We start from the raw sequence: 13,606 nt of genomic DNA, 5'->3' as shown, positions 1-13,606 counted from the left end.
CAAATTTAATTAGCGTTTCTGAAATATAATTGACTTGTTTATAATGTTCATGTCAAATTTTATAATTCGGATTGCTGTAATCCAAAAGTTCAGGGGCCTTTTGCTTATTCTGAAGTGAACGCACCCTCAGAAGCAAGCTGGGTATGGGTGCGGTGCACAGCCAATGCCAACTATGTCTGCATTATCAGCATGTTAATATATACTACACTCTGGCGTCTCTTGGTTTGTTTCATAAGATACTTGTGAACCGTTCAATACTGTATATATTATAATATACCATATTTTGCAAATATGTATTGGGCACCCTGACCGGCCTATCAACTGCCCAGTCTAGAGAAAGAAGGATTGGGCATCTTAAGCTGCAAATACACCTTCTATAGCTGTTGGTTGTATACTCATTTGGCCAACAGTTATTTCTCAATTTAGCTGGGCATTCATGTGCTTCCAATGACAGCGGGAGGAATAAGCCACTATCGGACACCTCTGGCGCCAGCTTATCTCCAGGGAGAACAAAAGGATCTGATGTTAAAAGGCAACAAGCCTGATGCTTCCTTCTTGTTCCTGACCTCATCTGTTGGAAGGCTCAGATAAACATACGATCCTGCCGAAATTGGTGGGTTCAAATAACTTTTCTGTAATATCTATGGAGGAGGATTTTAAGATGACTAAAGGCCCTTTTACACGGAAGATTATTGCTCAATAAAATTTGTATGAACGGGGTGAACAAGTGAACGATGCTCAAACGATAAATCGGCAGGTGTAAAGGGACCCTAACCGTGTGCTCCTCTTGGAAATGTGGTGCTTCCAGAGGTGTCTGGCACAGGCTTATCACCCTCTGCTTATTAAAATAGACATGCTCACTCAGCAGATGCCAATGTTTATAGAGGAGTCCAGAGAGAGGTCTGTAGGTTGTTTGACTCTTTAGTTCAGTAGATTAACCAACCAGCCATGCACCAGCTTGCTCTTTGGGTTCCATAAATATATAATTTGATTCCACTGTATAGTCTAATGGTATTTGGGACCTTGCAGGACAATATGCTTGATGCTCATTTCTCACTCTACCTACAGTATAATTTGATAATTTTATTATTGGTGGTTGGTTGTGATTATAGGTCCAGAATATCACGTTTGCCTTCACCTCCATATTTCTTGCTTAGACTTGTTAATTCTAGATCCTTAAGTCTATTTCAATGTTCTTCAGATGTAGTGTCTTTTGGGGGTAAGTATAATTTTCTTTCATATTCCCATGAAACAATAAGCTAACTAACCTTCGTTTTTGATGTACTATAATCTAGTGCTAGGAGCTGTGGAAAAAATCAATAATGCCATTCGTAGTGAAGATTCCTCCCAAACGCTGGCAGCTCTGCAGCTTCCTGAAGCACACATGCCAGCTGTCTACCCATTTGCAGAGACTTTATACCAGAATGAACTCTTGAGTCTCCAAAAACAAAATCCTGCGGTAAGAGACCATTTATAGGTGGCCATAAAGTTTCTTTTGATCTGTCATTCGTTATGGTGTGGGGGTAGCATGCGGGGACTGAGAAATGGAAAAGTTCCAAAAAGAACCAGAGTAAATTGTATTTATACAGACCATCAATGATCGCCTGATAACATGTTTATTTTTATTACTAATTTATTTATAATAGTATTTTAAAGAGGTTTTCTAGGATTCCAGTATAGATTACCTATCCTCAGGTTAGGTAAACACTAGAGATGAGCGAGTATACTCGCTAAAGGCAATTGCTCAAGCGAGTATCTCCCCCGCTCGAGACGGAAGGTTTGGGTGCCGGCGCGGGGGAGCGGTGAGTAGCGGCTGTCAGGAGGAGGGAGCGAGGGGGAGAGAGGGAGAGAAAGATCTCCCCTCCGTTCCGCCCCGCTCTCCCCCGCAGCTCCGTGCCCGCTCACGGCACCCGAACCTTCTGTCTCGAACGGGGGAGATACTCGCTAAAGGCAATGCTCACTCGAGCAATTGCCTTTAGCAAGTATACTCGCTCATCTATAGTAAACACTATGGCCACTTTGCTGTATAGAAGCGCAATCCATTCAGCTGGGGCATGTGACTGATGAACATATTATCACAGGCCTTAGCAGAGGTTGAGGTACTCACTCGCCTGAGTGCAGCTGCCTCTACGAATAGCTGCTCCATGGAGGACCCAAGCAGCAAATCCCCACCGATCAGATATTGATGACCTGTCCTGGAATGCCCCTTTCACTTTATTATTCTTGTCATTAGTTTTTTGGGTTTTTTTGTGTGTGTTTTTTACGGTTAAGTACCATCCTCACTGTGCATTAAGCTATTTCACATTATGGTTTCAGTTCTTAACAGATCCACGACCGCTTTGTTGGATCAATTTCGAAACTGATCCCGATTGAATTGCATTCAATTCTAGATATATCAGACGTTACTCTTTATTAGGCAGTTGAGCCTATCCTCCTCTTCTTGCTCTGCCAATATCCTGCCATACAGTACATGACTTCTAATGATTGTATACTTTGCACCTACAGAATCACTTGACACAAGAAGAGCTGTTCATTGCTGTGGAGATGTTGTCTTCTGTTGCATTGGTAAATCAAGCTTTGGAGACAAATGATGTCAACTCTGTCCACCAGCACCTTATCAGTACGTCCATAGCACTCAATAATCTGGAAGAAGACAACATGCAGCGGTAGGTATCATTTATGCAGCATCCAAAACACTCATATGCCATCTCCTTTAACGGGGAATTACATTTAAAATATTCTTATGATATGTTCTAGATACAAATGAGATCTTTTCACACATATAACATCTGTGATCTTGGACCACCCTGATCGCTAGACTCAGAGAATCAATGATTAGCTGAGCCAGTGATCTTCTCATGTGCCTATGCATATTCAAAGATCATTTTGACTGAATTTCCCATTAGTGTGATATTTCGATATGTCTCCCAAGCCAGCAATTATCTGTAGGGTTTAGTGATTGTTTCTATCTCCAGCTGCCTGATCTGACTCCAGGTACTGTACCTGACAAAGACCTCGGTCCATGGTTGAACGCATAGTATTGCGCCCCAGTAAAAAAGAAAGAGTTCATCACTTTCAATAGCTTTGGAATTCCATTAGTTTGGGCATCCAATGAGCCCTGCCAGCGGAAGCTGTCGTATTGTTTTTTTTACTGCTACAAAGTGATAATGCACTGGTTTGGTTACTAAGAGGACTTGGTCACAGCGGTGTGGGAAAGGTTCATTCATTTGTTTCTTGCACTGTGGTCCCCCAGTATGGTCAAACTCTAAAGGTTTGACATGGTGTATTCCCTGTACTGAATCCTTCTCCTTAATTTTAGTTACATCAGTACACTGGTATCCAGTAAGAAGCAAGCTGCAACAAAGGGACACAGCTACTTAAGTTGGAACGAAATTCAGAACTACATTGATGTAGTCAATAGTGAAATTCAGGAAGAAAATGAACGTAAGTGATAAATGCTCTAAACCTTTATATTATAGACCTACTGCTCAGTTACTGGATCGCACACAGATGTAGCAAACAAACTTTCCTGTGATAACTTTCTGTAACAAGTCATCGTAAGCAATTGAGAAGCTATTGTTATTTTACACATAAAGTGATTGAAAGGCAATAAAAAGGCAAATAGACTGTGGCACAGAACATTGCATTGAGTCAAGCAGGGGCGTAACTCTAGAGGATGTAGGGGATGCGGTTGCACCCGGGCCCAGGAGCCTTAGGGGGCCCATAAGGCCTCCCTTCTCCATATAGTAAGCCTAGTACTATGAATAAAGCATTATAGTTGGGGGCCCTGTTACAGGTTTTGCATTGGGGCCCAGAAGCTTCAAGTTACGCCTCTGAGTCAAGGTAAGCGTTTGCTACAGCAGTACATATGTTTTTAATATCTTTATTTCTTCTTTTTAGGGATTATCGCCATTGGTATTATTAATGAAGCCCTTGAACAGGGGAATCCTGAGAATACGCTGCAAGCTCTTTTAGCACCAAGTGCCAAACTTCAAGCCGTTTCATCAGAAAACGCTTGGCATTACCATGACACTCTCCAGCAGGCCAAGGTTCAGAAGTGCAAGGTATGTGTCTTCCCAGTAGAATAAGGGTCTATTTAGATGAGCCGATTTGTCGTTTGAAAGAGCGAGTGATGTCAGAGTTCACTTGTGTAGCTTTTTTATGCAAGCAGATACATTGTTGGCTCATTCAAAAAAGAAATCAGTCATTCATGCACATTCACTGCATAAGAGATTGAGAACGACTGGTATTTAAACAAAATGATTAGCAAACGAGCCGACGATGATTTTTATGGCTGTATAAATCAACGGAATCATTAAATCGTTGGCTGTATTTTCACTCATTTGAACAATTTTTTTTTGAACGATAATCGTTTTGTGTAAAACGGCCTGAAGACCACCGCAAAGCCAAAAACAAACAGAACTGAAGTCCCTTTGTTTTGTCTCCTCCACTGCAACACTGCTGGCCACATGCTGTGCAGAACAGTCCTGGCTGAATGCGAGTTGCACTACATTTACCTGCACCTCTGGTGGCATCAGTTAAAGGGGTTGTCCCGCGAAAGCAAGTGGGGTTCAGCACTTCTGTATGGCCATATTAATGCACTTTGTAATATACATTGTGCATTAAATATGAGCCATACAGAAGTTATTCACTTACCTGCTCCGTTGCTAGCATCCCCGTCGCCATGGTGCCGTCTAATTTCAGCGTCTAATCTCCTGATTAGACGCGCTTGCGCAGTCCGGTCTTCTCCCTTCTGAATGGGGCCGCTCGTGCCAGAGAGCTGCTCCTCGTAGCTCCGCCCCGTCACGTGCCGATTCCAGCCAATCAGGAGGCTGGAATCGGCAATGGAACGCACAGAGCCCACGGTGCACCATGGGAGAAGACCTGCGGTCCACCATGGGTGAAGATCCCGGCGGCCGTCTTAGCAAGGTAAGTAAGAAGTCGCCGCAGCGCGGGGATTCGGGTAAGTACTATCCGTTTTTTGTTTTTTTTTACCCCTGCATCGGGTTTGTCTCGCGCCGAACGGGGGGCCTATTGAAAAAAAAAAAAAACCCGTTTCGGCGCGGGACAACCCCTTTAAGATCTCAGAGGTCTGACCGACCAATCATAAAGTGATTGCATACAGTATCCCAGCGATACACTTTGACTATATAACATGGAAATATCCCTTTAAGTGTGCAGCATATTTTGTTATAAACACCTGTGCAATGTTAATGTATTACAGGAGTTTACAAACTGATACATTCTTGAAGTGTTAGATGACAGAATTCTGATGCAACGAAGCCTCTAGTCCAGCATTGTATGAGTTGTGTACATCATCATTCATCACTACTTTGCAGTGCAGCAACATTACTTTTAGGATTAGACATAGTTGTTATAGGAAACAAACAGTGTGTTCTCCAGATGTTTGATACCTAAGCAACTAGATGTAGTGGAATCAAAGAATCTCCCCTTTGGAGGGCTCGCCATGTTCGTGCATTACACGGACTGTATTACAATTAGTGCCACTCAATACTTCAAGGGCTTGTGCCAGAGTTACAAATAAGCACTATACAAGCATAAAGATTAATCTGCTAATTGGTTGGGTTATTAAACACTAAGATCTCTAACGATGTCAAGAACGGGGTCCTGTGTCTCCATCTGCCCATCACTGTGGGATTGCTGCTTCCTACGTGGTGATGTCATAATGATGTAGCACTGGCCGAGCATGCGCCGTCAGTGCTTCTTTTATTTCAATGGGTCTGACGAAAATACCCAAGTGCTTGCCGCTCGGCTATCTCCGCAATCCCATTGAAAGTGAATGGAGCACCAGAATGCTTTTGTGATCAGCGCTCCATTCTCCTCCTCACTGAGGGGTGCAGAGAACCTTCTAATAAAAAGCATTGTTGAAAGCATTTGTTCAACCCTTTCCAATCCACTGTCTGACGTCTAAAGACATTCTGACTGAAGGCTGTACAACTCCGATGTCGGAAAACATCCAGCAGGGTATTCTTACTGTATATCACTGGCCGCTCTGTTATCAGGGGCCTCCCTAGCATGTCACATACTGCAGTACTGGCTCTAGCCAGCAATGGCGCATTGTATAATGGCAGAAAGAGAGAGCCCCCTAGGAAACTCTGGATCCAAAATTGGATTGTAAAGGGTTAAATGTATTTATTTAAAAGTAGGTTTGCAGACAGTTTTAGCAAAACTGTTCTCTTTCCAATCTGAATATTTCCTATTTTCTTCTTTAATACCATGAAAATGTTTTTCTTCTGTTCCGAGTCGCCTACCACCACATGTGAATTACTTAAGTTCAGATATCCGCTACCCTAGAAATGCACCGAGCAGCAGCTTACATATATCTATTAGTGCGGTGATCATTATTCTGTAGATTTTCCTTTTTTTTAACCACCAGAAGAAAAAATTCAGTATCTGTGTCCTTAACATGTCTCTTCCATCGAGCTCCATGGAAACAAGGACCTATTATTGGCTCAGTAGATTTGTTTTCTTGCTGTAATAATGAAGAGAAGTGTTGAAGACCCCGTCTACATCATCCGTGCAATTAAAATAAACTTAGCTGCAATGATAGGATATGAAGATGTATCTTTGGGGATGTTTACTGTATAATTTTTCACGTGTCCTCTTTTACACTTGCAGATGCTCCTTTTTGGAAGATGTTGTTTTTCTTACTTTTTATATCCAGTTAACCCTTAGTTTGGCTTCTACTGCCATCTGGTGTGTGTTAGCGGAGTAAAACATATGTGAAACATCTTATAAATGCTGTGCTATAGTCATGGATATTGTTGGAAAGTTACCAGAACATATTCTCAGTAGCCTTGAGGATACATGTCCATCTGTCATATATGGCTGATTCTTATATGATGGAAAACTATGACTGGTCATGAGAATTACTGTGTTGTGCGGAATTAGTTAAATTCTTGAGAAGCAATTTAACACAGTGGTGTTAGCTACTAGGTTAGCTTACATAAATCAGTGGTAAATGTGATTATAAGTCAACTTCATCATCTTCCATCAGACGGTAGTTGTCTTTACTATGAATGTAAGTCCCTTTTAACTCCATGAGGGGACAGGCATTTTTTTTTTCTCCTCCTCACTTTCAAAAAAAAAATCATAACTTTTATTTTTCCATTAACATGGTAGCTTGAGGACTTGTTTTTTGTGGGCAACTTGTATCTGTCAGTAGTATAATTTAATGTACTATATAATGTACTGAAACTTGAGTGAAATGGGGGAAAGTGAGCGCAATTTCATCATTTTGGGGGGAATCTCTTGTTTTTACGGTGAAGAAAAAACGATGTAATCATTTATTCTTTGGATCAGTACAATTACAGCTACAGCAAATTTACATAGTTTTCTTGTTGTACTATTTTTTTAAAACTTTTTTAGTATAGTGATGTCTCCATCTTCTGACTACTGTAACTTTTTTCCATCGATGCAGCTGTGGAAATGTTGTGCTTTTGTTTATTTTTTCTTCATTATGTGGTGCATATCACTTTTTGAATAGTGACTATATGACTATTTTAATAGATTGGACTTTTATATACATGGTAATACCAAATATGATTTTGTTTTTTGTTTTGAGGTTTTACTATAAATATGAGGAAATGGTTGTTGTTTGTTTGCTTTTTTTTACTTTTAACAGGTTTTCTAATTATTTAAAAAAAAACAAAACAACTTTGCTTATACAATATACTGCAATACTTAAATATATTATGTTTCTATAGGCAGAAATGACCTCCAAATGGCACCCTGTGATCTCATCTTGGGGGGCTATTTGGGACATTTAAATGCTGCTTTCAGAACTGACAGATAATTCAGAGCCGCTATTGGCATTATCTCCAATTTTAGCCAGGTGTCACCATGTATGACTCCCAAGCCTGCTCCATAAAAACCCCACATGCATCTGCCATACATGTATAGCGGATGTCACCAAGAAGTTAAAGGGGTTATCCAGGCAAAACAAGGTTTTGCGAAATTTGGAAAAACAGAAGCTGTACTCTTCTCCCCCGATTCCCTACCGATCCCATTCCGGTGATGCCTAGTAGAGATAACGGTAAAGGCAGATACTTGAGCGAGCGTCGCTGTTCTCGAGTGACTGCATACTCGACCGAGCAAATGCGGGGGTAGTGTGTGGGGGGGGGGGGCAGAGTGAGAGATCTCTCTCCGCCCCCCCCCCCCCCTGGATTTGCTCGGACGAATATGCAGTTACTCGAGAACAGCGACGCTCGCTCAAGTATCTGCCTTTACCAAGCGTGCTCGCTTATCTCTAATGCCTAGTCTTTCATGATGCCACCAATAACAGGCACATGTGACTGCTGCAGCCGTCTCACTTTAGCTGGTGATTAGCTGCAGTTGACAGTGTGCAGTTGTTGGGACATTGTTGCTTACATATAGACTCTTTCTGCCTTAGTGAAAGTGTGTAGCAGAAAGTCCCCTGCAATGGGGGACAGCGAGGGATCAGTTGCGGAGGGTATAACATTTTATGCACTGCCAGCAGGGTGAGCAGATTTCCCAAAAATTATTTTGCCTTGATGACCTCTTTTAAATGTACAGAAACCTCCTCAGTGAGGATGTAGTGAGTGGACTGGCAGTGCATTTGGCTATTTCCCACTTTCGTAGTCCCATGGAAGTGAGTACCCATGCAAGCGAACCGCTGCTCCTTCCACTGTGTGGACTTGGGGACTAGAGTCTCATGACTCTTGGGAGTCCCAGTGCTTGGCTCCCAGCAACCATACATGTATTATCTATCCTGTGGTTACTATAGCTGATAAATGTTTCTGGCGGGATAATCTCTTTAAAGCAATAACATCAAATATTCTGCATTGATCATGACTTGTATACTTCAGGCATGTATTCGGCAATCGGAAAATGCGTCCATGACCTGTTATTTCAAGGCACTTAACCCCTTAGTGACCAAGCTTTTTTTCCCCATTTTTCCATTTTTGTTTCATCCCCCCCCCCCTTTTTTTAAAATTGTAACCGCTTTATTTATCCATTGATGTGGGACGAGTTGTATTTTTCAATGGTACAATTTAATGTACCATATAATGTACTGAAAAAGTTTTTTAAAAATTATAAGTGGAGAGAAAGGAAAAAAAAAGAAATTCCGCCATCTTTCGCTGTGTCTTGTTTCTACGGCGCACAAACTGCAATAAAAATGACATGATAACTTTATTCTATGGGTCAGTAGTAAGTACAATTACTACGATACCAAATTTCTATAGTTTGTTTTTTGTTCTGTTTTTTTTTTGCTTTACTATTTTTTTTTTCAAAGATATTTAATTTTTCTGCTGCCATCTTCTGTGCGCAATAGCTTTTTTAATTTTTTCGTCAACATAGTTGCAAGATGGCTCATTTTTTGAGGGATGTCCTGTAATTTGCGTTGGTAACATTTTGGAATACATATGCCTTTTTTTGATCGCATTTTTTATTGAAGACAGGGTGACCAAAAAAAGCACATTTCTGGCGTTCTTTATTTTTTTTTTTTCTGACGATGTTCATGCAGGATTACAAATATGGCAAAAGTTTTTTGGTTTGGGTTTTTTTTTTAGATTTTTTTTGTTACTTTTAAAAAAAATAATTAGTAGAACTTTATTCTTATTTATACTTTTTTTTTTTTTTTTAGTCTAACTTTGCGATGCTTTGATCGCTCCTGCAGTATGATGTAATGCCGTAGCACGGCTCCCTGCGATCTTATCCTGTACGGGACCCCCATGAGGGATTTAAATGCTGCCGTCAGGATTGATCACTTCAATAGAATATAATGAAAACCAATAAAATGGTAGTCGTTCATAATTAAACATAACATAAAAAGGTTACATTTATTTTAAATATGCATTTCTTACAATATATACTTTTTTAAAGTAGATGTGTAACGAATGAACATGGTTACAACCACTTAATGATAAATAGCACTGGACGATATCATATCTACAGAAACACATTTACTATATGCATAAAGAAGAGCAGGAACTATTGTGATCAGGGAGAACTGACCCTTTTGTTAACAAGTTGGAACATACAAGGTCTCTCACCTGCATTTTCCTTTTCTTCCTTGTTTTTCTAGCACATAAGGCTAATGCTGCAGGAATCCAGGGTTGGCACCTTGAGCGTGCTCGTTCTTGTCACCTTAAGCCTTTGAACATTAGTAACAGATTGTTACACCATATACAGATGTAGTTCTTAACCTTTCCATCTGCTCCCCCCATTATAGTAAATCTACACCTCACATAGGAATGTGCCACCTTTTTATTTTACGATTTAAAAATCTATACTAAAACATACTAAGTATTGTTTGTAATGTATTTTTTTTTCTATATCTTTTATTCTGCTTTTTTTACATGATGATTCTGGCAGCTCTCCTGCCTATAATACTGCAACAGTAACTCCAGAGGGGACATAAGCATGCAAAATCAGAAAGTGACCTATTGACTTCTGAGGGATAGTGTTGTGAGCATTCACTGGTGTGGAGGTCAATGTGCCAAGAGGGGGAGGAGAAGCTGAGCTGCAGCCATCATCAGTGATGATCATTGTCTGCTCTGTGATTTGTCTTGACTCTAATGCCAGACTTAAAATAGAACTATTTCCAATCATTATGATGACTGCTGATTCTTTACTCGGCACACTGAAAATTTAAAAGACGTGGTAGGTTGGCGTGAGTGCATGGAGGCTAGTGTCACAACTGCAAAATTTCAGAGCTCCATTAGTAACCTGAGGAATAAAAAAAAAGGGGGAAAAAGGTGCAATAACTGAAATGCATATTACAGACTTAAACTTTTACAAATAGGTATGCTTTAACCCATTCCAATCCACTGTCTTGACGTCTAAAGACATTTACGATTTAAGGCTGTATAGCTCTGAAGTTGGAAGACATTTGTTGGGGTTCTTTTACTGTATATTGCCAGCCTCTCTGCTGTCGGAGACTATCCAACGAGTCACCTCATGCAGTACTGGCTTTAGCCAGCAGATAGCGCCGTTGTATAATGGCAAAAAAAGAGTAAGCCCCCTAGGAAAACCAGGATACAAATTGGATTGGAAAAGGTTAAAGTCTTGTCTCTCCTGAGTCCATGACTTTTCCAAAAATTTTCAGGAGCAGCCCAGTCATTGTTGGCTGTTTTGCTGCTTTTTGCACTCAGTTTGAGCTCTATCATTTTAGTTTTCCATGCAGTGTTTCCTATTTTTTGCTGCCTGAATACAAGTGAGGGTGTCCTAAGCCAACCATTCGACCGGTACTGTAGTGGCTGGGACTTTCTCTTGCATACTTTACAAGTGGCCCTCCGTAGCCCTGCTCAATTCAGCCTCTGAATGCCTGCCTCTCTGCTGCATGTAGTAACTAGCAGTGTCCCTATGTCTCTGTTACTAAGGAAGCCAAATGCCTAACCACAGGCAGAGGGTTGAGAAGAGAGACCCCTAATGGCAGGCAATTCAAACTTCATTTTCAGTAAAACAAAAATTTCAAAGCAAGTATATTACAAGATTGATGATACACACAGAAGCTGTTAGATGAGCAGAGGTTAGTGTCCATTGAAAAGTTCACATTGTATGTGGTTCATGGTTCATTAATCACAAAAACCTCAACAGTTCATACAGCTTCAGCAATGTAATGCAGAATATCCTGTGCACAATGCCCTGGAACCACTGACCTGCAGAATTATAGTGCAAGGCACGGTATTCAAGGATGGCACCAGGCTCTAAAAATGTGCCCTTTGAAAATTTTATATATATATATATATATATATATATATATATATATATATATATATATAATTTTTAATCTCTCTCATTTTCATATGTATATTTGTATTGGGCAGTACAAACTTGTTTTTATCACATTATTTTTAGCACTAAACATCATAAATTATAGGTGCATTATTCTCTGTAATGGTCAACGGTCCCATAATCAGATGTACAGCTGAAAGAGTGGTGTGTTTGAAGTAGGTGGTTGGTGATGCTGTACAGCGCTGGCGACAAATGGAAGGCGGCGGCAGCAAAATAAATTTTTTCAAATATGTTTACTTAACCAACTGGTTAAACACTCACTCCATGGGAGCATCTGAATACTTTTAACATTGCATGTAATTAAGCAAAGTTTCTCACTTATAGCACTGGTCTCCATCTCGGTATTCCGTAGCATGCAGGTTAAATGCACCGAAGACTGCTGGGGTACATCTCCTCTCCTTCCTATGGGTAACAAGGCACTTTGATAGCCAAATTGCTATCCATCATCCTAGTATTGCTCCGTTATCATAATTGTACTCCATATTGCCGAAGGTTGGCAGCATACCAACATTGCAGTCTAATGCACAATAGGTGTCAGAGAACCTCACTACATCTCGGAGGTCCGTGTCACTACAGCCTCAAATGCACCTTAGGTGCGTACACCATCTCATGTACACTTTTGTCTTGTGTAAATCTCCTATAAGTGTTTTGAGATATTAGACACGATTTGGATGAAGAATTAACGGTCTATGGATGTTCCAAAAAACGCACCCTTAACGTCTTTGAAGTACATCCCCCATAGAGCTGATCACAGATGACACATTCCAAAACATCAATCACAAACTCAGAGTTAGGGCTAATGGCCACAGCCGTGACGCACTCTGCCAGCGGAATGTCGCAAGGGAGTTCGTCACGGTGCACCCCCAAAGACCCCATACACACCTCCTGGATCCACTGTGTGCGTCCCACGTGACGGCGGTGGCCGGGGACGCGTAATCACGCAATACTTCCGCTGTGCTGACAGCAGAAGTGTAGTGTGATGGCCGGCTTCCATTAACTACAATGGAAGCTGGCCGCACGTATTCCCACGGCAAATAGGACATGCTGCGGTTTATTTCACGCTGCAGAATTCCGCAGCGTGACCATTGAGCTATTAAGGTTCAATAGAACCTATTAGCTGTGGGACAACGCCGCGGATTTCCACCGCGTAAAACGCGGCAGACATCCGGCCGTGGGCATTAGCCCTTACAATTGATATACTGATTAATTGGGAAGACTTTGCAATTGATAGCTCATTGTTGCCCCTATTATTGGAAAAATGTAAAAAGACTCTAAGCTAAGTTTATGGGCTGAAAGTATGTGACCTGTGGAGTCCAGGGATGTATGTGATATAGTTACCTCCTTCGTCGTTTCGCAGTGTCAGCACTGCAAGTTGCTGCTCATTGCATTGAGCTGTGGTGCCAAATAGTCTGCGCATTTATAAAATTAGAACGGGCAGATTACTTAGCACGCCACTTATTGAGCAGCAGCTTTCAGCCATGACACTGGGGAAACTATGGGGAAGGAACGTATAACACTTACTCCCCGGACTCCGTGGGTCACCTACTTTCAGCCCATAAACTAAAATTAGGTGACAGAGTCCCTTTACATTTAGATAACCTATTTGCAGATAGACCCTGTCTATGTATCCCGTTTGCCTAATTACACTTCCCCTTTAATTTCAATTCTACTAAACAGACCTTTTAAGGGTTCTTTTACATTGGCAGATAATCTGCCTGTTTTATTGATGACTGACCGACAACGAGCCTGTTCTCTTCATGTACTTGAGCAGATAATCTGCCTGTTGACCACAGGTTGACAAGAACCGTGATGACATGATTAGCCA

The 13,606-nt window shown here is 41.1% G+C and overlaps 1 protein-coding gene across 3 annotated transcripts in view; it reads left to right on the top strand.

Annotated features, from left to right (window-relative positions):
* IQGAP2 (IQ motif containing GTPase activating protein 2) overlaps positions 1 to 13,606 on the top strand; it is a 297,963-nt gene that overhangs the window by 191,788 nt on the left and 92,569 nt on the right. For all 3 annotated transcript variants that reach the window (XM_066602868.1, XM_066602867.1, XM_066602870.1), the window contains 4 exons: positions 1,296 to 1,459; positions 2,506 to 2,666; positions 3,320 to 3,444; positions 3,901 to 4,064. In XM_066602868.1, coding sequence (XP_066458965.1) covers positions 1,296 to 1,459; positions 2,506 to 2,666; positions 3,320 to 3,444; positions 3,901 to 4,064 — 614 coding nt within the window. The remainder of the gene's footprint in view (positions 1 to 1,295; positions 1,460 to 2,505; positions 2,667 to 3,319; positions 3,445 to 3,900; positions 4,065 to 13,606) is intronic.

This window comes from Eleutherodactylus coqui, chromosome 5, assembly GCF_035609145.1.
Source record: "Eleutherodactylus coqui strain aEleCoq1 chromosome 5, aEleCoq1.hap1, whole genome shotgun sequence".
Classification (NCBI taxonomy): Eukaryota; Metazoa; Chordata; class Amphibia; order Anura; family Eleutherodactylidae; genus Eleutherodactylus; species Eleutherodactylus coqui.
Note: the sequence above shows the minus strand (reverse complement) of the source record. Positions and strands in the feature narration are given on the sequence as shown.